Source organism: Maniola jurtina, chromosome 6 (assembly GCF_905333055.1).
Source record: "Maniola jurtina chromosome 6, ilManJurt1.1, whole genome shotgun sequence".
NCBI classification, from domain to species: domain Eukaryota; kingdom Metazoa; phylum Arthropoda; class Insecta; order Lepidoptera; family Nymphalidae; genus Maniola; species Maniola jurtina.
Genome location: NC_060034.1, coordinates 6,997,985 through 7,023,841, shown reverse-complemented (window position 1 = coordinate 7,023,841; position 25,857 = coordinate 6,997,985). Strand labels below are relative to the sequence as shown.

At 36.6% G+C, this 25,857-nt stretch overlaps 1 protein-coding gene and 2 long non-coding RNA genes across 3 annotated transcripts in view; 2 read left to right on the top strand and 1 right to left on the bottom strand.

The window, feature by feature from the left end:
• Window positions 1-1,213: 1,213 nt before the first annotated feature.
• On the bottom strand, window positions 1,214-24,069 carry LOC123866156. The gene is made up of 4 exons (XR_006796146.1): window positions 23,759-24,069; window positions 23,215-23,218; window positions 8,024-8,030; window positions 1,214-1,223 (listed from the first exon to the last, which is right to left on the bottom strand). It is a non-coding gene; the product is annotated as an uncharacterized LOC123866156 (long non-coding RNA).
• Window positions 7,921-9,832, top strand: LOC123866154. Its single transcript, XM_045907523.1, has 3 exons — window positions 7,921-8,168; window positions 8,821-9,005; window positions 9,367-9,832. The coding sequence occupies exons 1-3, from the start codon at window positions 8,070-8,072 to the stop codon at window positions 9,662-9,664; spliced, it is 582 nt and encodes a 193-aa protein (XP_045763479.1). The 5' UTR covers window positions 7,921-8,069; the 3' UTR covers window positions 9,665-9,832.
• Window positions 12,056-25,857, top strand: part of LOC123866155 — a 24,214-nt gene continuing 10,412 nt past the window's right edge. Inside the window, exons 1-3 of the long non-coding RNA XR_006796145.1 lie at window positions 12,056-12,068; window positions 18,626-18,687; window positions 21,779-21,786. This is a non-coding gene — a long non-coding RNA (uncharacterized LOC123866155). The remainder of the gene's footprint in view (window positions 12,069-18,625; window positions 18,688-21,778; window positions 21,787-25,857) is intronic.

The following is a 25,857-nucleotide window of genomic DNA, read 5'->3' as shown; positions in this document are numbered from 1 at the left end:
CACACGTTGATTGTAATTATAGCAGTGTTGAGTGTTCATCTGTGAACTGAAGCGCAGATATTGTAAAACAGCTCTAGTGTCTATAGCTTTATTGAGACTTGAGTTGAGACGATCCGGTTAACGAGTGTAGTGGGACCATATATCGCGTGCTGCACGAAGGAATTTGTGCACCTAGGAGAAATATATTTACCGAGATGAAAGTCTTATCCTAATCACGCCATTAAAATGAAATCGAAAATTAGTAAAATATAGTGAGAATAACAATAAGTTCTTAGGTGGTAGGTACTTTATGTATAATTATTATGTTCTAGGACAGAACGAAGACTACCTATATAACATATCTACCTCCTTTATGTTTGTTTATGGGCTCTCTCCGTCACTCGTTTCCACTCGTTTCATACAATCGTAGTTCCAGTTTCATTTGAATATTAAGCAACCAAAGTCCATGAAATTTTGCAGACATATTCTAAAAACTAATATCTATGTCTGTGGTTTTCCAGATTTCTGTTAAAATATTCGGTTTCATAGTTACGCGATCTTAAAAAATTTCATACAAATCTTTGAGCCCCTGTAATTTTAAAACTACATATTTTTAGAAAAATCTAAAACACCACAGACACAGATATTAGTTTCTAGAATATGTCTGCAAAATTTTATGAACTTTGGTTGCTTAGTATTCAAATGAAATTGGAACTACGATTGTATGAAACGAGTGGAAACGAGTGACGGAGAGAGCCCTGTTAACAAGTGTAAATTAAAAATTTATAATACCCCCCACAAGTCAAAATTACAATAACTAGAAAAGAGCTGAAAACTTTCAAACGGCTGAACCGATTTTTTTGAATTATAACTAAGAACATTCTCAATCAAGCCACCTTTCAAACAAAAAAAACTAAATTAAAATCGGATCATTACTTTAGGAGCTACGATGCCACAGACAGATACACAGATACACACGTCAAACTTATAACACCCCTCTTTTTGGGTCGGGGGTTAAAAACTACTTTAAAAACCACTAACCCAGTTTAAATGCGCTTTTCAGAATTTGGTAATTGTATCATCTCGTAGCATGTTCTTAAATATTTATATCTAGTAGTTATAACCTTAAAAGCCAACTGTAGGTGCTGTATTAATCGTGGGTTTTTAAAAAGATTAATGTTTGTCTTGTTTACACTCTATTCCCAGCATAAAATTAAGTGGTTTCTAGGGTTATCTAATATTGACTTGAAACTTATAAAAACCTAATTAGGTAAGTATGGAGCACGACTCTTCACGATATGGCTTTACCCAGATAACGAATGAAGTAAATGATTAGAATGAGGAAACTACTCTATTGCACTTCTGTATTGTGTCCTTGTTCTTTTCAAGGAAGATCCGGGGCCAGGTGAATCACTTTAAAGGTCAAACAATACCTACTTATTTATCATGTGAACGTGACATTCCATACAACAGCTTATCTTGTGTAATATTATAATTTGAAAATGAGCCTATATTTTACACTTTATTAAAGCGCTTGTGCACTGGTCCAATACAAATAAAATAGTATCGTATCTATACTACATATATTATCCTTAGTTTGATGGTAGTACTCGTAGGTATAGTATAAAGATTGACATAATATGTGGTATGAATTTCCGCGTACGAAAATCCGTACTTTTCCAGTAGACTACAACCCCTCTCATTCTGAGAGAACACTGATGCTCAGTAGTAACGCTTACCATTGGCTGGCGATGGGTTGATGGTGATCGTTTTTACACCTCACACAGGTGATTCAGTTAACTAAGTCATTAACTTTAATTAAGTTAAAAACGATTAGAACAAAACATCGCATTAGTTAACGAGATAGTTTGTGTAGGCGACAACAAGCGCTCTTATTGATATCTCTTCGATAGTATTATAGGTAATTTACGTGAGTACTAGGAATCTTAGTATATATTATGACGATTTACTTCTGAAGAACGGTAGGATTGTGACTTATCATTCTTATCAATAACGTCCTCTTGGTAAAATCACCGTAAGTTTGTTCCTCGGAGCGATGTTACGTCTTCCGATGTTCCGGATGCTGCGTAGAAATCCTAGATAGGTTTGGGTTTAATAAAACTTTTATACTCTTTCCAGTTTATTTACGAACTGTTTTAAAACTGCATCATCACTTGGTGAGATACTGAAGCGCTTAGTTGACTACCATTCTGGACCTCCTTCGCGAGCTTCTGGATTCTAGAGGTAGAACCATATTATGGCAGATATAACATTGCGTGGAGTCGGGATGCTCAGATTTTATTCAGGCTTAGTTATTTTCGTAGGTACTTTTGCGTGTCTTTGGAGTAAAAGCCTAAGATTTACTATGTAAATGCTGCTAAAAATTAAAATTATCATAAAACATTTATAACTGAACAGTTCAGACTTTTACTATAAGGCTGGTTAAATCGTAACTTTTACTGCAAAATCCTAGAATTTACTGTAGTTCGAGCTTTTACAGTAGCATATTATAGGGTTTAACCATAAGGTGTGAACACACAAAGGAAATAAAGTGGATGTAATTTTAATATCGTGTTCGGAACATATTGCGTACAAACAGGAAAATGAATAATTTCACACTTAGCTGTTATTTCTCGTGACCAGTGCTAATGATAACTTAATAGTTAAATAATGTATTATTTATCGCACGGCTAACACGCGCATAATCTTTACTCTATATATACTTAAGGCCTTTTTGAGATAAAGAAAGAAAACTAGATAGGTAGGTAGCATACATTTTAACTATGGCCAATGGATATACTATATTCAAGTTCAGAGACCTTCTCTGACGCCAGCTGTATAAAAAGACAATAATGGCTTTTTATGCCATTACAGTTAACCCTGGACTGCGATTTCATTTGACTAGTAGTCTAAGGCTAACTTGGGAGGAATATGGAAGTTCCATCAAACCCATACCCTTGATTGGTTTCTACACAGCCTCGTACCGGAACGCTTAACCGCTTGACGGCTTAGCTTTGCCGGTAGGATGTTTAATAGCTATGGCCGAATCTTCTCACCAGACCAGACCAGACACAACTTAGAAAATATAAATTTCCAAATTGCCCCTTTGGATATAATATGGAGATGGAGAAGCATTAATATGAAGAGCAGCATGGTTTTCATGCGAAAAGTTATGCCAATCAATACCAACTTGTTAACCGTAACAGTACATTAAGACAGCTAAGGAATTTGATACATCTAATTAATGGTCACCCTACATAAAGGAAATAGCTGAGAGTGGCGAGGCGCGATCGCAAGCGGAGCGGAAGTGGCGGCCGTTCCCACGGACACTCATCCGTTACTTCACCTCGACTGCGCGCCTAGCTGCCTCGCGCCACGACGCCGGTGATTCTATTGCACTTTCTTAGACAAGCTTGTTTTTCGAACCACTATCTATGGAATGTGTGAACTCGTAAATTCTTTAGAATTACGTCCACATAATTTACCTACCTACTTTCAAATGCATTTACTATCCATACTTCCATACTCATATTATAAATGCGAAAGTGTGTCTGTCTGTCTGACTGCTAGCTTTTCTGCTAGAAAGGTACAAAGTTAGCTTACCTACATCCCGGGAAGGACATAGGCTACTTTTTATCTCAAATGGAGTTCCCACGAGATTCGTAGAGGTCCACCCGTTTAACCGATTTAGGTATATGAAAGGTAGTGAGGTATAGCTTGCCGGAAATTGACATAGGCAACATTTACCCCGGAAAATCAAAGAGTTCCCACGGTCTCTTTAAAAAACCAAATCCACGCGGACGAAGTCGCGGGCAAGTTCTAGTTAATAATAATTTGAGCTATAACCGGCTAGATAAACATCGGCTAGACTCACGCGATTAAATTGATTTTTCTTCCTCCTTTGCGTTTTCGCAGTGTCGCTGAAAATTGTTTTTTTTTTCAAATGTCCATACCTACCTACCCACTTTCACCTAAATAAGTAAAATATGGGGTGTCGAAGCGAAAAAATAATCAATTGTTTACTGAACCGTTCTTGATTAAAAACATATTTCAGTGTTCTAGACAACCTAACCCAAACCTAGACCAAAAAATTTTTTTCACGCAAAAAAAAAACTTCTCAAAACCTACGAATAAGTACTTGTACTTATATAATATATGTACTTACCTATTTAGTACATTAGTGTAGATGAAGTATAAACTGAGAGTAGTCTAGAATAGCTAAACAAATAGTGGTTGCTAGTCACACTACAGTCTAGACTCTAGACCTATGATGTTTTGACTAGTTCTGCACATAGTATTATGACTAATAATAATAAGAAACCGTCTTACTTATACTTACCATTTTTCTAAGGCGCAGCTTATACAGAAGTGGCTTCTGCATTTAGATTTTAAACCGTAATGCCGACGCGACCGACAAATACAGTTCACATACAGTACGGTGGGTTCCTAAATCCTTCCGCATACAATTTGACTAAGAAAACGAGTTTTTGACTCTTAGGTTTTACAGTAATATATTAAATTAAAATATTAAAAAATTAATATAATAAAGTCAAATATTAATCATAGTCATAATTTATTCATTGCAAATACACAAAATTGCAAATAAATTAGTAATAATAACCTGGACACGGAGGAAACGAAAAGGCCAAAAGTCAGTCTCCCACACAATTATTGACTTTGATCAACGTTGCTTAAAAATCGCAATCGATTGATAAGCATTGTCACATTATTAGGCGACACGTAATACTCACCATTACTTACTCTACTTGACTTATATGGAGAGTGATATGGAGTGGCTTTATGTCCGTGCTGCCAGGTCCATTAGTTGCGCCCACCGGCCCCTTCTGTGTAAATCGTGCCTGATTCTAAACAGTCAAAACAGTGGTTGGTTGTTTACACGAGTTTAAATATGATCGGCTGTGGACGTCAGAGCTCAGCATAGCAATATCATTGTTCAAAATCCATACTTTTTCCGTATGAGTCCGCTATAGCCAATAGGCCCAGCTGATCTCATTGTTTAGTCTACATTTCACGCCGACTAAATAATGTAGTTCCAGAATTCGGTTCCTCTAATATACTCGTACCTATCTACCTACTTTCTGTGTGGTAGTTAGTGGTAGGCTATCAGGCATAAATGAGTATATCGGTTGTAAGGTTATTTTTAAAAGTTGATTTGAGTTGTCAAAAATAATATAAAATTATTAATTTAGCTGATGAAGGTAGTTTGGTAAAATCGATATTTGGCTCATTCGATGTCATACAATCTGTTACTAGGAGGCCAACAAGATTGAACTTGCATAAATACGGGTGTTTTGAAGGTTTTAGTTCAGTCTCCGTCTGAGATTCGGAGCGATATCGCATATTTTCGGTATTTGGGTTGTGAACTGGATAATTAGATGTTGTGATAGCAATCACGCTCTAATTAAATTATTTATTTTGGCATTAGTTTGTTTAGATTAAAACTCTCGGATAACCTTGCACATTAAACTTGTGTTTTTTTTGTGTTGGTTTTGGAGAGGACATTCCAATAATTCGATAAAAATATTTAAATAATACCTGCTTTTCTGAGTGACGCCAATAATTCAGAAGCGGGACGTGTCTCACGTTGCCTTAATTTCGCTTTGGTATCTTTTTTTAAACAACCCACATTTGATTAAAATTTTAATTGAGTTTGATTTGGTGATTATAATTTTTAGTTTTTTTTTTAAGAATTTAGTCTTTTGTGAAGTGGAAAGTAACTTGCAATAAGTGGTTCAGATTTTGTATACATCGAATGGGAAGTTAGTCGTTTGGATTTATTGTTGACTTGATATTAAAACTGAGAGTTCGGCAGTTCAAGGGTAGGTTTTAATGATTTGACGGAGGGCAGGATAGCCCATGATTTGGATTTGACTTAGGGCAAGGAAGCTCGCGACTGACATGACAAGATTGATTAGAAACACGAGGACGTGTTAAATTCAGGACGGCCGAACTGTAAGGTTATTTTTAAAAGTTGATTTGAGTTGTCAAAAATAATATAAAATTATTAATTTAGCTGATGAAGGTAGTTTGGTAAAATCGATATTTGGCTCATTCGATGTCATACAATCTGTTACTAGGAGGCCAACAAGATTGAACTTGCATAAATACGGGTGTTTTGAAGGTTTTAGTTCAGTCTCCGTCTGAGATTCGGAGCGATATCGCATATTTTCGGTATTTGGGTTGTGAACTGGATAATTAGATGTTGTGATAGCAATCACGCTCTAATTAAATTATTTATTTTGGCATTAGTTTGTTTAGATTAAAACTCTCGGATAACCTTGCACATTAAACTTGTGTTTTTTTTGTGTTGGTTTTGGAGAGGACATTCCAATAATTCGATAAAAATATTTAAATAATACCTGCTTTTCTGAGTGACGCCAATACGGTGTACTGCAAGAACTCATTAATTGCTAAAAATCATCTACAGTTTACAATAACTAAGAACTGAGTTCTACATACCTATATACCTAGAGGCTAGAAGTTGTCTAATACAACTACGAACTCATCACAATAGGTTAGGCCTACATACTGTACTGATAGGTATTTAGAACTCGTCTTGAAGAACTCTCTCTATCTATCTCGAGCTTTACGAGTTCAACCTGATAGTTTTTTGCTATTACTGAGTTTCATGCTGAGTAACCGACGATTTATCAAAATACTACTGCGAACTAAACAGGGCAATATTGTCTTTACAGAATGGTTGAAAGATTAATCGGATCGGATCGGAATCGGATAGCTATATTAAAATGATATAAGTAGCCGGTCATTGCGCTGCAGCGAGGCGTGACGGCGACTCCTGAGGGAGCGGAAGTCTTGCGCGCTTCCGGACGCACGACCCGGAGATCCGCACCGCGCCTCGCCGCCTCACGCCTGCCGGCAGCGGCGACTGACTTGCGTGCTTATACGCTGGAACATGGACGCTTATAATGAGTTCAACTGACTTTATTCTTATTATACCTACCTACTGCCTTTGAACGATGGTCGGTGGAGCCGGAAAGTGCTAGAATGGATACCGCCTTCCAGCAACATGGACTGACTGGACGAGGAAGCTAAAAAGATAAAACTGTAAAAGAAGAAGATTCGCTGTCTTACAATCACAGATAGCTGGTATGTACATACAGATACGCAGATGCGTGGTAAGACTAGGTATCTAATAGTCTACTACGTATTTATCCTAAGTAATAGTTTGTAACATGAAACTTAAATAAAAACGAATCGTACCGGCATTATTTTTAATATCACGATTAGCAAGGAAATCATGAAGAGGAAATGCATATTAGAGTTAAAAATAAATTGCCGTTTTTATACTTATCTTACTTACGTATAATTATTTTAAGTACTTACATGTTTATTATAATTATGTAAATGCTAATTTTTTGTCTCTCGGAACAAAACTGCTTGGATACAAGAAACACGTAAAACGAGAAATATTACAATGTGGTTCATAAGTAGGTAATAGAACGAATTTCAAAACGAAACGATATACTTACCTATAAGTATATATTCGTAGTAGGTTTTTTTTTGGTTAAAGCGATTATTAGCGAATTATTAGCGATTATATAGCTAGTTAGGGTATTATGTTATATTAATATATTATATCAACACATAGCTCAAACCTTGAAGTCTAGAAACTTGATTAAGTTGAAAGTCCTGTCTTATAACGAATAGACCTATACGTACTTGTAGTTCCAACTAAAAGAGGATTTTAAGAAATCCCACCCAAGATAATAATATTATTATTGCAGATGGTGACTACTTGCACTTGTGTAATAATTTATTAACTAATTGAGAACTTCTGTATCAATCGTGCCAGGTTGCTTCTATTAACTCTCTATAAAATTCTTTTTGGATGAAGCGAGGCTGAAGCAATTATAATTAGAATTTCTCTTTGCCAGTGTCAAAATTGTCCATTAATCAACAACCTGCACATTTAATTTTTAACGATTTAACTTTATTGCGATTTTTTTAAAGAAATTAATTACCAACAAAATTACTCAACTTTTTTAATACAGAAAACAATAACATGCTCTCTGTGATAAGAATATTATGAGAGTTTTCTACCAACAGAAATGCACTCGCTACAAGAGCTCGCAGAATATGATGAAGTTTTAAATCCACTGCCGCCTTTGATATCAATTAATTTACGAGCAAAACTAGACGCTGAGAAGGTAACGATCGAATTCTAGGTATTGTGTTTAACTGTACTTCCTATTGTTTGCCCTTCGGTTTTCCCTTCTTCCTCTAATAGGTTTAGTTAGTCACCTACCATTTACCCATTTACCTACACAATATTTTCGGAGGGATGTTGAAAATAAATAACAAAATTATCTTATCAGCTACATAGGTAGGTACTTGTTTAACTTACTCTCTCGATCCTCTGATTAAATTACATCATGATGAAGTCTAAGTAATTGAATATTTAGTGTTTATCACTAAGTAGTGATCATGAATCTATAAGCCTATAAAATATAGGCAGGCATTCCGAACCAGTGGTAGATGCTCTTGACGATTCAAAAGTACTTGTAAGAGTCTAATTGAATTAAAATATTTAATTTTTTTTAAATTTATATTATTATAAATGTGAAAGTGTGTGTGTTTGTTTGTTTGTTGGTTTGTCCTTCAATCAATCACTCTACAACAGAGCAACAGATCGACGTGATTTTTTGCATGGATGTAGATTGTAGACCTAGAGAGTGACATAGGCTACTTCTCATCCCCGAAAATCAAAGAGTTCCCACTTAAATGCTTAACTCTCGCTGTAAAGTGCGCGTTGGGAGATGGACTGACGATGTGGCGATGTGTGTCTTTTGGTTGTGGTAGGTTTCTATTGAAGACGTTACGCATACTGCACATCATAAGAAAAGGTCAATTCAACATCATGAGGCTAAAGAAGACCAAAGTATATTGAAGAGCCGACCGAGACCTCTACATGATCTGGAAATTATATGGTGCCCCAGTGTCCTTGATTTTGAAATTGACGATGTGGAAATTCTTTATAGATTAAGGTCAGTTTATATTTTTAAAAATATTTATGAAATAGATTTAGTAGGTATACCTACTAAAAGTTTGTCTAAGCGAAAGTTGAAAGTTCAGTTTCCGATACAATCCAGAACCTACTTAGGTAGGTACTTACAGCTATATCGAATCGCTGGCCTGTCAGAATTAAAGAAAACGAGTGCTTAGATAGGATTTGGTGACAGAAACTTGACACTAAAACTTGGTGTTAGAGCTTTGTACTAGAACTACCGAGCGTGCACTAATGGCTGCTGAATTATTTATTAACGTACCTATTTACTTTTTATCTATTTTCTCTAGCGATGTAAATGTACCACAATGGTAGAAAAAGGTTTGTTTTTTTGTTTTCAGGATATGGAATCCATGTCCACGCTCAATTTATCTCCACTGTTGCGGATTCTGGGATGAGACGTGCCGCCTGGGAGCATATTGGCGTTGCTACCCCCGCACCAGGTTCCTGTTAGCGCCAGGCCTCCCCGTTGATATCTACATCAAGGCTACACCTCGGGACTACAGCCCGATACCACATGCAACGATAGCACTGCAATTAGCCGCCGCACATAAAAGGGATAACGTTGTTGGCTATTTTGCTGTACCCATACGAGTTACGTTTTTGAAATACTTACCACCTTCTCCTCGGGGAGAATAAATCATACCTACTTGATTGACTTTATACAAGTAACAGTAGCCAGTAAGAAGTATCCTTTATGAAGTAATGGACAGCAAAATCATTGCAAGCCGTGACCTAATTATATAAAGCTTCGTAAACAAACTAGGTACTGTTTAAATTAAATGCTTGATTGTTCAAAATAATATATTGGAAACATCGTTTATGTACCCGAGTTGCCGTATAGATGAGTTACATCATTTTGAGCAAGTAGGTATATTCCTAAAATATCTATATAGGAGCATCGTCGCTCGGAATAGCAATCAAGATGGATCGCAAGCAAAGTCCCTATGGGCGTTTTTCCACGGATCACGCACGATATGCGTTCACAATAATATGTTACACGTGACTTGTCGTACGTAGGTAGCTACAATTTTCTGCGAGTAATAATAATAATAGCTATTATATAGCTAATATATGATGTGGCGGGCTTTTTAGTCTCTGAGCACAAAATTGAAACTATTTTGTGATTGTCGTCAGTATGTTTTCTAGTGAGTGACTATTCCAGCTACGCCACGGCAGCCGTGCCTTTTTGTTTGTGAGCGTGTGAATAGACACCATTTTGTGCTGCGAGGCTGTATTTCCACTGCAAAAAAACAACAACATAACAGCAATAACGACAGCTAAAACGTCAATTACAGGACTAATGGTTCACAGAAATATATGGCGCTAAATAGTCGTTACCGTCATGTCGTGCAGTCAACTGTGGGCACAGACCCTTTCGCTTTGTGCGCGCATGTGTATAATATTAGGCCTAATAATCTCGTCGGTGACTCAGAGGACTGACTGCCTTTGTCCTCAAACGGTTGGAAAGCCGTGCAACTGATGATATAGAACGGCCGGATGCTGGATTGCTTTATTATCATTGTATTTCTCACATTCTATGATAAAACTCTCCAGTTAAAAGATAACTTTTTTTTTTTTCTTTAAATCTGGCTTTACTCTGATTAGCCAATGTCAAGTTTGTGATATTTTCAAGTTATTGAATTTATACAAGTATGGACTCCGTCTGCGCCGGCGCCCGCCGACATACACGCGGCGCCCCTTTAGAGCGCTTCCCAGTCAGTTCCACCACCAAAAAACACCAACTAACACAAAAACCAGCCACTCTTAACAAAAAAAAAAACACTCCAAACAAGCACAGCACGCGCGCCAGCAAACGCCATCGCAGACGAAGTCCTAAAAGATAACTGTTATAGAGTTGCTACTTGCTAGGGTGCCCATCTCAGATGGACGAGTACGCACTTGTAGTGAAAAATCATGTCAGTTTTCCCATGTCATCTCAGTCTGATGGCAAGAAGGTACCTAAGTAGTGATGGTAAGAAGATGGAACACGCAAACAGGTAGAGATAGTCAGATTATAAAGGACGCAAAAAAAGGACACAAGATTTGTAGGAGAAATAACGCACTGCCAGTGCGTCGCACGTCGCCGTTCTTATTAGAATTTTTATCTTATTAGAACTTGGCTTTGACATACTATCCGTTTGTCTTGATACAGAGGAGACAGGCTGACAGAGGTGCAAGAGATATATATATTTTTATTTGTTTTCAATGATAATGGCGATGGGTTGGTCATGATGATGATCAATAATGATCTACTGTGGCCATATTCAATGTATCAAAGAAGCTCATAAGCTCTACTAAGTAGGTACCTAAGTATATAAAAAATACACTATCATTAGACTAGTTGGTATTATAGCAATACATAGTTGTGCAATACTGTTTTAAATAATTTCTCAAGTTATTTAATAAGCCTTGGCTTGTTAAGAAGTGTGTTAAATGCATGAAAAGATTTCCGTATGTTGAAAACAATGAGATTGGGAACGGCGTTGATGAGCTACTGGAAATCTCTTGTTGGTGTAACATTACCTACTATGTAATGACGAAATAAGTAGATGGTCGTTACTCGTATAATAAAAATCTGGATAAAGGACTGGGCAGACATGACGCGACTAGTGACTCGTTGTGGCATCAGCATGGCATCGGCCTGGAAGAGATCGCTTCTTAGCGATAAGGCCACCTATTCCAAACTGGAAGGCATAAAGATACACATAGCGAAGCGTGCACAGGAGCTGCGCTATTGCGTTCTCCAGCCGCGCCGTCACATCGTGCTTTAGAGTGTGTTTTATGCACTTCTTTGTGTTAACACTGACTTCCGTTTCTCCCGTTGGCTATTGTACCTATTGGTAATTTCAAAAGAAAAGTGAATAGGTATCTTCTAGGCAAGCGCGCTTCATCTTGATTTAAGATTCAAGATTCTTTATTTGCAGAAACATTTTTTACAATGATATTTTATTATCTTCAACTACTATTTGGTGTGATTGCAGTCAAACGTAAGCCTCACCTATTCATCATCAAACCATCGTTGGCTCATCACCGAGCACGGGTCTCCTATCAGACTCTTCGATAGTCCACACGCTAGCCAATGACCAAGTGCGGATTGGCAGACTTCACACCCAGTTGAGAACAGTATGGAGAAACTCTCAAGTATGCAGGTTTGCTTACGATATTTTCCTTGATCGTTAAAGCGAGTGATATTGAATTACATATAACACACATAACTCCAAATAAGAAAAATTTAACTCGTACGTGTGCGCTCAGTATGTAGTCATTCCGCTCGCGCGTTGTGTGTGACCAAGCTTTAAAGTACGTGCAGCAATGGCGCGAGAAATAGATTTTATGCATTGATTTTATGAGTGCGTGCGGCGCGATATTTACGCTTGTTTACACTTGAGACGATTTTATAGGCGCAACGACACCGTCCCTACGCCATATTTGCATACTGGGCTAATATGCTGGGGACAAACTTATATGAAACCCTTCCGGTGTAATTTGAAAATGATGACACTTTAACGTAACATGTTATGAAGTTACTGTAAGGTTAAATTACTTATAGGAGACTTGGTAAGCTCGGTCATAACTTAACTTTTTGTGTTATATGTAAACAAATTAATAAAATTGGTCTGGTATTTTGAAATAACTGCCTTATCCATAATAATATAGCATCATAATAATATTATAGCCCAAAAACCAGGGCTAACTTTCGAAATTGAGGAAACAATTTTAAAAAGACTTTTACAGGCAGGCTATATTTACAGAGAGTAATTTATGAAGGAGTACTACAGGATTTTTAAAAATGAAAATATGTAGCTAGTAAACCTCGTCACTTAGATTAGATACTGAACCTATGAAAAGGTGAAATAGTAACGAAAGCCTAGTCATCGTAGGTAGGGGGAAAATTTAAAAAAATGTATTTATTATCAATCAAATCATGATAAGGCGACGACAGTGTGGCGTTGTGGAGTAGCTACCTATCCACGGACAATCATTACGGCGAGATACGGCTTCCGTATAGATTGATACTGATTGGAATCGGTTCCTGGTAAGTATTATTAGCCACTCTTCATTTCGCTTTAGACACAATCGGAACTCTTGTAAGACTACAAGAGGACATTCAGTTTCTGTATGACTAATGAGTTGTGTTATCGAATTATTTGATAAATAGATTTTCTTTTTGGCTTATCTACAATGTTTCCATAGTTAATCTACGTACTTAGTTCCAATGTTCTTCCTTTTTCCTGCCAACTGTTTGCAGATTAGCTTCAATTAAATCCTGGGCTACTCGTACCTACTTTTTATTTAGGTACATACTACTACACTGTGCTGTGCTACTACATTTAAATATTGTCTGCAAAGATGTCTTCTTTAAAATGTTTCCGTACTAGATATCAGAACGTTGGTATGTACTAGGAATTTTAGTTATCTTCTAGCATCAACTAAACTTCTACCGAGGTGGGGTCCACTTTTAGGTACTTACCTACTTACTAAATTCTCCAAAAGATTTCACGTTATCTGTAAGAGATCGCACTTTAGCGATCAGACTGTTATCACCATGTTATCACTCTATCTAGTAACTGTCTTGTGAGTTTTTCTTTTGTAATCTGTCCTTTGTGTTTTTTAATGTAGATACAATAAAATATATAGACTACAGGCCCATGTTCAAAAATGGATGGGTCATATGAACCACCAGGTGACGTATACAGGACGATATAAGAGCATAAAATAATAAGATTCAGCACTATGCCGTCACTTGTAAGCTGTCCAACAGAGTGCTGGTGAGAATTCAAAAGTGCAGGTAGAGTGAGTACATTTTGGTCATATATTTTTGTACGGCATTTTTACCATCGATAGATCCATGAAAAATAATAAGAAAGCGCGCAGTGCCGTAAAAAAATGGTGCGCCACAAAGTCAGTAAATTTTTTGATTTTCTGACAATTTCCAGGATAAATTTGGTCATTTAATTCTGTACGGCATTAGTTTCATACTGTTTCAATACAGCCTCTAATCCATTATTCCGCAACGCCGTACAAAAATCATGCGACAAGGGGAAAAAATTGAGGGTAGCAACCCCCTCTCTTTCCGTGGTCCGGGGGGTGATTTGAAACAACATAAAATTAATTTATTTTGAAAGTGTTTTATGCATAGATAATATTTTTTTACATGCCGTACATTTTCGTTGGTCCAAAGGTTTGTAGGGGATGTGGATATTATATACACACCCGTTCACTTCAGTTAGACGGCATAGTGATTTTATCATATTATCAATTGTTCTCTTCAAAAATATGTTAATGCCGTACAGTATCAGATGGCCATAAAGTACTATACCCTTAAAATGGTAGCGTCATTTTCATCAGCCTAAAAGATATGGTCTGCATTAAAATGTACGGCATAATTTTTTCCCAATTTATTTATCTTAATACTATTTAAAACAAGGGAAAAGCGTAGATAATTGCTATATTTTATTAATCTATGAACATTTAAACTTTTGCAATAATTTGAAAATTTTCAGTTTTTGTATTTCTCTATAATTTTTTTTAGAACAGTTTCTTTTGAACGGCAATACTATATAACAATAGTATTTTACACTATCATGTTAAAAAAAAAGTTGCCGTACAGAGTCAAATGATTTTACAGCTTTAAAAATCAAGTATACCATGAAATTAAGATAATTATTGATACACATTCAAATGAACACTAATTTTTTGACGGCATTATTTTTAATAGTACTTTTGGGTGCTAGATAATGTTTTGGAACCAAAGCCGTACTTTTTCAAATCACCCCCCGGACCACGGAAAGAGAGGGGGTTGCTACCCTCAATTTTTTCCCCTTGTCGCATGATTTTTGTACGGCGTTGCGGAATAATGGATTAGAGGCTGTATTGAAACACTATGAAACTAATGCCGTACAGAATTAAATGACCAAATTTATCCTGGAAATTGTCAGAAAATCAAAAAATTTACTGACTTTGTGGCGCACCATTTTTTTACGGCACTGCGCGCTTTCTTATTATTTTTCATGGATCTATCGATGGTAAAAATGCCGTACAAAAATATATGACCAAAATGTACTCACTCTACCTGCACTTTTGAATTCTCACCAGCACTCTGTTGGACAGCTTACAAGTGACGGCATAGTGCTGAATCTTATTATTTTATGCTCTTATATCGTCCTGTATACGTCACCTGGTGGTTCATATGACCCATCCATTTTTGAACATGGGCCTGTAGTCTAATATAGGTTACATGTGGTTACGTAATAAAATATAGGTCTGTATTATGTCCCTATTTAGCTAGCAAAAAAAATACGAAAATACATAGACAACGCACTTTTTATGTTCCTAAATAGCAACAAGTATGTATAAATTCACTTAACATTGATAAAATTGTACTGAATGAGATAGGTAGAAACCTATCACCCAACATTTTTGTCACAAGAAATAGGAGAGTCGACTCCTAAGGAACTATGGAGTAGGAATAAAATTAAATTAAGAAGCATTCATAAATTTAAAATGCAGAGAACAAAGCTATGCACTGAATTAATGAATTATATCCAAATTAGGTTTAAGATGTCATTAATAACATTCAGTCTTTTATTAACGTCCCATAAAATATCCTTTCAAAGTCGCTTTTTGTTTTGCAACGTTAAAATATATCAAGAAACACCTTTATCTTCTAAATTCGTAAAAGGAATTTCTCTAAACATTTAATTTCACCATCTCCTGTGATGTTCTATTCGGAACACAAATTATCGACTCGGTTTGATCCCACGGCTAAAATAAAATATCATATTTCCTGTCAGTCGAACGCGCTTCAGCGTTGAAGTGTCTTTTTTCTACATTTTTTCAGGGCACCGCGTTTTTTAAAGAACATCGTCGCACATGTTTGCTCAACATAGGCGACGTCTTTCAATTATATTGTGTTTTTTATCGTCTCGTATTATATTTGTTGAATTTAAGCTCGCCTTACATTCTATGGAAGCTAAATTCATCATTATATTATTATAACTGCAAAGATGTCTTCATTGACGAAATCAAGATAGGAATACTTACCTTGTTATTTTTGCTTTTATTTATCACTCAGAATGTTGCTTTTGACATAATTATGTACTTAAATCACATTATTATTTGATATAAGTACGTGGGTATCCCTATCTACACTTACTTTTTTAAGAAGATCGTAAGTTCTAACTCCCTAACTAATTGTTCCCCATTCCCTTGCAAGCGCAAATACTAATTTTAGTTGCTTGTGCTAGAGTAGATTTTTTGTATTTACCTACTCGTAGTGGTAAGTTTATAAAGACAATTTTAGATATAGTACCTACCTACCTACGTTTTGAATCGAAGACCTTCTGGATTTCAGCCCTCTTACCGTTGAGCTATTGAGGCTCTCAAATCGATTATGAGGTTTATTGAACCCTGATAAGTATTGTTTCATACCGCTATAGCAGCCATTCTTTAATGTTAACAGACATCGAGTGTTGCGCCGCTTCTCACGCACGGCGTACTGGTTTCGCGCGCATTGCATAATGGTGGCACGTAATACACGTAACAGCGCGCATTATGAATGTAGGGCGCGTCTAGACACATAGGTCTCGTATAATAATATGTTCTAATTTGACGAAATTGAGATTGACAATAATGCAGTACATACGGAACAATTAGGTATCACACTATTATAAAGACGAAAGTTTGTGTGTATGTGTGTATGTTTGTTACTTTTTCACGCAAAAACGACTGGGCGGATTTGGCTGAAATTTGGAATGGATTTATTTAACACATGGGCTACTTTTTATCCCGAAAAATCAATGAGTTCCCATGGGATTTTTAAAAACCTATGTCCACGCGAACGAAGTCGCGGTCATCAGCCAGCCTCGAAGCTGTTATTCTGTTTACGATGGATAGAGTTTGCTCGAAGTATCTTTACGCTCTAGAAATAAACAAAGAATTATAAATGAGGAGATCAGAAAAACTGGTTCGCATTCTATAACCAGGATAATTTTTACGTGGTGGAAGACATTCCTATAGTCTTTCTGTCTTAGGTCTTTTATCAACCATTACGCTTACATCATCCCCATTCCCCGGTTGACACGGTCAAGCCGCGGTCAAGGCAACTATTTAGATATAACATGTTCGCAAATGGCTGTTGAATGTAACATGAGAATAGGGTTATGGAATTTCTATGTGCAATCAATACTATAATATATTAGATTACAGGTAGTAAGCAAAATAAAAATGTAACCGATGCGTAGCTCCCAAGACTTAGTTAAATACCTAAGTTACATTGTAAGCAATTATACCAATGTAAGACAACACTCAAATATTGTATCCGGATTATATCTAAAATAGTATTATAAGTAGAAGTGTTTTTTATTGAAATACATTTTTACAAAAAATGTACATTTTTCGTGTATTAGGAAAAGTTCGGAATGCCATTCCTACCGAGAAGAACCAGCAAGAAAGTTGAAACTTGAAGCTGCTATCTGCTGTTCAATTATTAGGTACTAGGGGATGCCCGTGGCTTCGCCCGCGTGGATTTCGGCTTTTAAAATCCCGTAGGAACTCTTTGATTTTCCGGGATAAAAAGTAGCCTATGTCCTTCCCCAGGATGTATCCCAAGTCTGTACTTTTCATTAAAATCGGTTCAGTGGTTGGGCCTTGAAAACGTAGCAGATAGACAGACAGACAAACAGACAGATGGACAGACAGACAGATAGACAGACAGACAGACACACTTTCGAATTTATAATATTAATATTAGTATGGATTATAAATATTTTTCAGTACCTCGCATTGCTAGGGCGAGTCAAATTAATAGATAGATAGGTAGGTACCTACATTATAGATAGCTCATAGCTGTATGCAATGTAAGGATTTACCGAACACATGTCAAATGTTAAATTGAATGGTAAACGATTCTGATGATACTTTATCTACCGATCGAGACAGTTGGCGCATGCTGCCCTATTGTAGAGCTACCACAAAAGGTTGTCCCAATATCGGGTTACAAGTGAAGATGACATGCGCACGAGACATCGCAAATCTGATAAATGCCTAAATATCGCCTCTGACAACAAAAGATCGAATTGCAGGTCTGCAATCGAATCCGCACCCAATCCTCGGAAGCTACGGCGCCAGCTGCCTTTGCAGTATCAAATGCCACACAGATAATAAAGGATTCTTTGATACGATAAAACCGGCCAAGTGTGTTTCCGAAACGTGCAATATAGAGTTCCGTATTTGCCCGTTTAGCTGTTTTACACAACTAACTTCATCTAAGTAATTTCCAAAGATATTTCGCAAATGGATCTAGGCTGACATGCAAAAAAATGTAAAAGCCTATAATTAAAGAAATAAAAAAAATGGGTCTAAAAATCTAATAAATCTTACCCAATCTTACCTAATAGATTCACAATCCAATAGATCCAATGACACCCCACACCGCCGTAAGAAAGATAAGAAAAATCGTCCCCAATTTACGTGTAAAAAAAAATGGAAGAAGGGATTTTTTTCCAAAATTTTATGATACCAATTTGTCGGCGTGATTAATATGTAGGACGTAGTATCCATGCCAAATCACAGCTTCCTAGTAGATATGTACTTAAGTTAGACGGACGGACATGGCGAAACTATACGGGCTCCTTGTTTACTACCGAACCCTAAAAAATGTTAAGCGAATCGGGAGGCATGTTCGAAATGTTTTTACGCTAAATCAATTCCAAACAGAGAGGTTCTGTTGTAACTTACACCGACCTCGCTTTAAGTAATCGCATTGAAATTCTCCTAACAACATCATACAGTCGAGTATTATAGCTGATGTTACGCGAGAATTCCATATTTGGTTTATTACGTAGGAAGTTGGGAACGTAATAAGTTGTTTTGAAGTAACTAGATTTTGTTGTAACTGGTAAAATTCAGACTTTAGCAGAGTAACCAATCTTTACTTAAGAAGCCAAAGAAAATAGTGTAGTTACACTTTAGAATTTAGATCATCAAAATACTTTTTTTCTTTAATCCAAACATTTTTGGTCCAGTGAATACAAACTTGAACTCATTTTCAAGCAAAACGGCCTAAAACTGTGCTATATAGTCTAAACCTAAACCAATGCATTGAATGAGTATTTAATTAAATATCCTACCTAATAGCGATGAGGATAAATGTCTTTTTCATGATCTCGATCAAAAAGGTACGATTATTATAGTAATGTTAAGTTTATTTAGTATTTTGCTTCTCCTGTAGTTTCGTTTGTGTTTTCACCAGATTCTCATTTATAATACTGTAAAACGTCTTTCTTGACACAAGTTGTAATAGACTGTAGAATGTGCAAAAACAAGATACCTTCTACCCAGCTGGGAACATCCTTTGAGACGGACATAAAATGTGCTATAAAAATAATAATCAGCAGCATAAAGAAAACCTAAAAAGGATTGCAGTTTTATGAATGCGGTAATTTTATATCTACGTGTTGGTATATTTACGTAGATAGAGGAAGTAGATAAAAGATACTTACATAAATTAATTCAGCTGCCATATTAGTGCACGCTCGGGCGCTCTGTTGCAGCGAGTGTCAAGTTTCTGTCGCCGAAGCCAATTCATCAAATCTTTTGTTGTAGGTACTCGTAGCTCAAAATAAATATCATGGGTAGTCAGTATAAGAGTTTTTTTTTTTGAACTTTTTAAGGAAAACATGTAGAAAAATAAAATTTTAGTAGGTATTTTTACTTACCTAATAGGTACTTACCAAGATTATTATAAACTAGATGATGACCGCAGCATTGCCCGCGTGGTTTGGTTAGATCCCCTGCAGCATCAGGATTGAGGAGTTGGAATCCAAAATGTAACAATGTCGCAAAGTTCCTCTATCGATTAAAAACAAAAATTAGGCAAATCGATTCAAAAATCTCGAAAACATCGATGTACATAGGTAGAAAAATACAACTCCTCCGTTTTTGAAAGTCGGTTAAAAAAGTAGCCTATCATAGGCTACTTTTTTAACCGACCTATTCCTTGGTTAATCCTCTACTTGTCTGTAAAAGTCCCGTCAAAATAGGTTCAGCCGTTCCAAAGATTAGCCCTTTCAAACAGACAGACAGACAGAAGCGTGTGATTCAGTTATGGTACAGTTAAAATAACCATAATTATGAGCTTGAGGTAGTTATTTCGAAATTACAGACAGACACTTCAACTTTATTTATTAGTATAGATCCCTAGTACCTACTTAAGTAATTTATAATCATTTCAATTATTAATTATCAATACAAAATAAAATACGTATAGGTACTTACCTAAATTGCTTCAGTGGAAATGACATTTTTCCTTGCATAGAAATGTTATGGAAGACCGGACACGGATATCCTAATAGTAATGCGGATAAGCGGGACTTGCCGCGGAAGTAACTGCCTTCCTGCTACGGATACAAGCGCACTCAGTTTCATAATTATTATTATTAATTCGAAAATAAAATATAAATGAATATTTTACTATCTATAAGTATAAATAATTTAGTATCTAGGAACATTGCACAAGATGAACATTGTTCAAATTACGAAAGTATCAATAGCGAAAGTAAGTAGGTAGGTAGGCAGGTAACAATTTTTTATTCTTCTAACACACTTATCAATATAAAAGTGCTACTTCAATAGAGTTAATTTTCAGTTCAAAACTTTGCATTAAAATCTGTCTTTTACAGATTGTATAACCTTATAGTTTATTTTGATTAAGTACCTATAATAAACGAAGAAAAAAAAATAGGCTTCATAACTGTAAGACTGCTCGAAATCCTACAAAATGCTCATTTTAATGAAAACATTTATGTAACTATAAGGTTTAATCACTTAAAGTTATTAAACTGAAAAAACAGGAATTTTCATGTAAGTAATAATTTTAAATGTGCCAAATAATAGGTTTTCGTAAAACTGTGGTACCTACTACAGTCTACGCTTTTAGGCAGATCGGAATTCCAGTATTATACCTACCTCTTATTTTCTTGAGTTAGATTGGTTAGGGATATCTACTCATGTGGTATGGTGCAATCGGTCGGAGTGTCGCCCGACGGGAGTCGGCACCTAACCTAAGGCCTCATTCGCACGAGAGCTTTTTAACGTCCGTTAAAAAAGCATTCAAATAAAACAAATGCATTCCCAAGTATCTGTTCACACGTCAACGCTTTTTTAACGCGCACTTTGTATTATCAGCGCACCGCCGGGTTTTAATGCAACGCTTTTTTAACGCTCGTGCGAATTAGGGCTAACTGTAATGAATTAATCAGCACAACGTATGGTGACGGATGCGACTCCCGAGCCGAGCGCCTGGCGCCATTCTACGCAGTAGGTAGTATGATCTCAGATTACATACCACTCTTTTTATATTGCACAAGTAGCGACTAGCGACATACCTACCTTTTCCTCTATGTTTTTATTAAAACACAATATTATATTTCTATACTGTTGCTATTCACCATGGTAAATCAATGGGTGCGCGCTCTCGGGAACGCCTGTCCAGCGGTGGACACAAACGAGCTGATTGATTGATTAAAGCTGAGCTTTATGAATAATGTCCAAAATTGGAGAGCATTATGGTTCAACATCGATCATAGATTGAAAGATAAAATTATTGTTAAAAAAGTGATGGTGCAGTCTAGTTTGTTTAGGCTACTTCAGAGATTTATATGTGGGGGGATACAATCTAGTTAGGTGGGACCGTTGTTTCATAATTTGAATTGTTTAGCACACATTTCATTACACACTGGTATTATCAAGAATGACAAGTCATATCACCTTGTCATTCTTAATAATGCCTTCATTAATCACTTGGTCCATATAGTTACGACAGAAGGATATAGAGTATAGACGTGCAATTTCAAATTGCAACTTTTCAACGATCTAAAATGTACTCAAACATTCTCTATCAGACATTCCATGACTTCTATTTGAGATGTAAAGATAGACATGGGATATCATTAAAAAATCGTAGCAGCGTACGAGGTCATTAAACTAGATTTTAGTGGCGTTGTAATTACCTACGTCTAGATAAATGAGTTTTTGAAAGCTGCTGATATGCTTTGGGATCATTAAACTTTTGTAATACTGTAAACAATGCTAATGGCTTTTGTGTGGAGATAGATGTTAGTAGATAATCAAATAGAAAACATTGGAGCTTCTCTACGTGACCAAATCAGGAAGGAGATCCGTATGAGAACCAGAGTGCGTAACATAGCTTAACGGGTTGCGAATTTGACGTGGCAATGGGCAGGGCACATAGTTCGAAAAACCATTAGAATGGTGACCTCACAACGGAAAGCGCAGCTTTGGCAGATCCCCCATTAGGTGGACAGATGACAACAAACGGCGCAGGGGCCATTAGCTGGTTTCAGGCAGCGCAACTCCATAGTGTGTGGAAGTCCCTACAAATGACTATATCCAGCAGTGGGCATCTATCGGTTGACGATGACGATGATGATGGTTACCTTTCGAATCAATGGAGAATAAGAGCTATTCTCCCTTGATTGTAACCTCCCTCGCATAATGAATTATCTTAAGCATGAATAGGTACAATCTTCCACGCCAACCTGGCAAGGATGCTGGCCTGCTTGGATTTTGGAATGCGCTCGGTTGGCTTTAGTACCTAATACGGCGCGAGCCGCAACAGCCTACGTCTGAGTGCGGAAATGACACCCGGACCCAGGATAAAGAAGAAGATCTTCAATCCTGACCTCTGACCATAGCCTCTAGGCCTAGGCTCTATCGATGTAGGTATATCGATGCCTCTAACAATATTTTTCTATGCTGCGAAACATGATCAAGAAGGCAAACGAACATAATTAATACAGAGATCTACTTAGGTACAATGTAAACCTAGAGGTTGCAAAGAGGTAAACAAATTTAGTCTATGAGTTTAGTAATGTATCGTTATGCTATATGCTGACAAAGCTGTGTAGTGTTAAGCTACCTAAGTCGTCTCTGTTGGCGGTCGGCCTAGTTGATAATTCAGTATTATTTATTAAGTATGAGATAATTATATAACATCAGATAAACAAAGTTACGCACACGTGTGGCCGGGCCATCGATCAGGACAAGTGCACTGACACAAACGCTTCGTTCTCGGAAGCGAGTTTATTCTGAGCATGACGTCAGGCCTTCGTTCGCCGCTTCCTTATTCTACTTTACTCACAACTAGGTACTAGGTAGGTACCTACATACCTAAATCTAATCATTCGCATCCAAACGGGTTAAGAGATGAACTATTTTGCGAGAAAAGAGATGGAGCTTTTAAAATATTACCACCGACTGTAGTCTCACTAGTCTGCTGTTACAACTTACAAGCGAAGAACATAATCGATGCTTGTTGTATCATGATGATCAGTAGGTACCATGGGCGCTTTGCTCTACGTCTTTCAAATAATTCTTCCCGCAAGAATTCAAGCGTGACTCCTACCTTGGAAAGTAAAACATTACCTAAATACAAACATCGTTAACGAAGTCTAGAAAATCTGTTGCTAACCTTCACAAAATTGATACAAAGATCCAAAGCTTTGTACTACAATTGAAGAGCTGGCAATAAACGGTGTAATTGCATGGAAACTAAAAGGAGCAAAATATTGAAAGAAAGCAGTTATTTTAAACGTTGCCGTCTTAATCGAAGTCACGAACTTTGGACTTCCGTTTAGCACAGTTTTAGGCCGCTTTCCTTCTAAATGATTTCAGAGTTGTATACAGTGATCGATCTTACGAACTTTGGACTCAAGTTTAGCACAGTTTAGGCTGTTTTCCTTTGAAATAAGTTCAGATTTGCATCATGTCGGCCAAAACATTCGGATGAAATATAGTACATATTTTGATCAGACGTGTAATCACACCGTTTTGTTCGCCAGCTCATCAATTGGCACACAGTTGTGCCTCTACGCGACAGATGTAGGAACAATGGGCGCCGCGGGATGTCCACGGTTGTGACGCCTCATTGACTTCGCAATTGACGTACATTCACACTGCATTATTATTACCTCCACCTCTTACCCCACGAGGGTCCGAAACAAATGAAAAAGCCACTTCATTCAAAGTATTGCATGCTGTTTTTTCAATGGAAGCTTATGGTAGTTATTTAGTTTGTTATCGATATTCTAAATTGATGTAAACAAGAATTATTTTCATTTTCATCGCTAAATGACAGTGCATACTGCAAATCCATATGCAATTCCAACAACAAAAATTATGTACTTATAAGTTGCATAGATATAATATTATTATGTAGGTAGTTTCTAGTTTTGGTTTTCATTTTATAAGATATTATAAATACAGACATTAATCCTACGTTTTTCTTAAAAACCATTAATTAGTGCCAGAGTAGGTACCTATCCTCGAAATCATCGCCACTAAACAAAAAAATAATGATTGAAAAACGTTAAAAGCCTCGTCAGGCGCTGATTGGAACCACATGACGTCGCTGAACGACGAAATAAATTAAAAAACAATCACCAGCTCATTTGAGTAAACATTAAAAAAAAGTTTAAGCCTCGATGCAACCGAGACATTTGCTCCCGAAACAGACCCCGTACACTCACTAACAAAAAAGAAGGAGTAGGAGTTGAAGTTAACCTTTTATGGTTTATCATTAAGGAAGCGAATGTAAACGTTCACGTTTTTGTTTCAAGGACTAAGATATTCTCAGCGTGGGAAAGCTCAGTGAGGTCAGGTGGTGCCACATGTGGTTCTCTTCTGCTTAGGGTGTTTAAAAATAATATTTAACAAAATACAAATGTAGGTACCGAGTAGACATCGGAGCGCGTCTTCGCGGGGGATATACAATATACATACATGATACACCTACCGCCTACCCGGTGGTCTGTAAACAATAACAAAGTATTATTTTATCTTACGTGATGAGCGTGGTTTCAAATTTAACAGAGCATGCGTTTGTGGCTTCCATCGTATTACCTTTTTAATAGATGCACTTTCTTATCCATAACATTTTGCGGCACGCTTTATAACATAAAATCGATTATTTTTATTCATACTTTAGAAACAATTTACCAGAAGGATCTATTATATAATTTTATTAATGAGTTATAAAAGGAATTTTTAAATTCTTTACACGATCTGTGGTAATGTAATAACGGGCACCTGTGGAAGCCATACTACGTTCACTTACATAATTTCGTGTTGGATGAAAATTCAGTAGTTACAATCAGTTCATGCGATCAGCTGGGAAGAATGTCACTTTACAAAAACTAAATCCCTGCACTCAGTACCGCCCAGTCTTGGCTCCTGTTTGATACATGAGCCCGTGGGATGAACATGATAATGGGCAAAAGTTTGCAACGTGGGTGTCCAGCTACCTTGCACATTATGCAGAACTTTTTATGCTCTTGCGTTATTGGTGATTTTGAAATTCATCGATGCGGCATAATTCATGCTTTGTGAATGAACAAAACAGTGCAAACAAAACTACTGCCGCGGACATTCTCGGCTATTGATGATAAGTTAGACTCAGTTAGAGAGTAGAGACGTGTGTACGACTTTTATTGAACATTCTTAAAAGATTAATAGTCCTTATGGCATAATGGCATTCTGAATTTCTATGTACTACACCTAAGTACTTAACATAGGTAATTTTTTTTCAAAATTGTCCTTGTAGCAGTTTTAACGTAACATACTTATGTAAGTATTTCTCTTTACTTTTTGCAAGGTAAAGACATTGAAATTGTTAATATCTATGTTATGCAAAAATGTATAAGTTTTTGTATGAATAACGTTTTACATTTTACATCTCAACAGCTGAACCGATCTTCATCAAAGACTTGGCCTGTAGGTATCATGTGTAGTACCTATGCTGAAAGTATTCT

Coding starts and splice junctions, on each gene's coding strand:
- LOC123866154 (XM_045907523.1), top strand. CDS start 8,070: ATGCACTCGCTACAAGAGCTCGCAGAATATGATGAAGTTTTAAATCCA. Junction 8,169..8,820: donor CAAAACTAGACGCTGAGAAG/GTAACGATCGAA, acceptor TGGTTGTGGTAG/GTTTCTATTGAAGACGTTAC. Junction 9,006..9,366: donor GAAATTCTTTATAGATTAAG/GTCAGTTTATAT, acceptor TTTTGTTTTCAG/GATATGGAATCCATGTCCAC.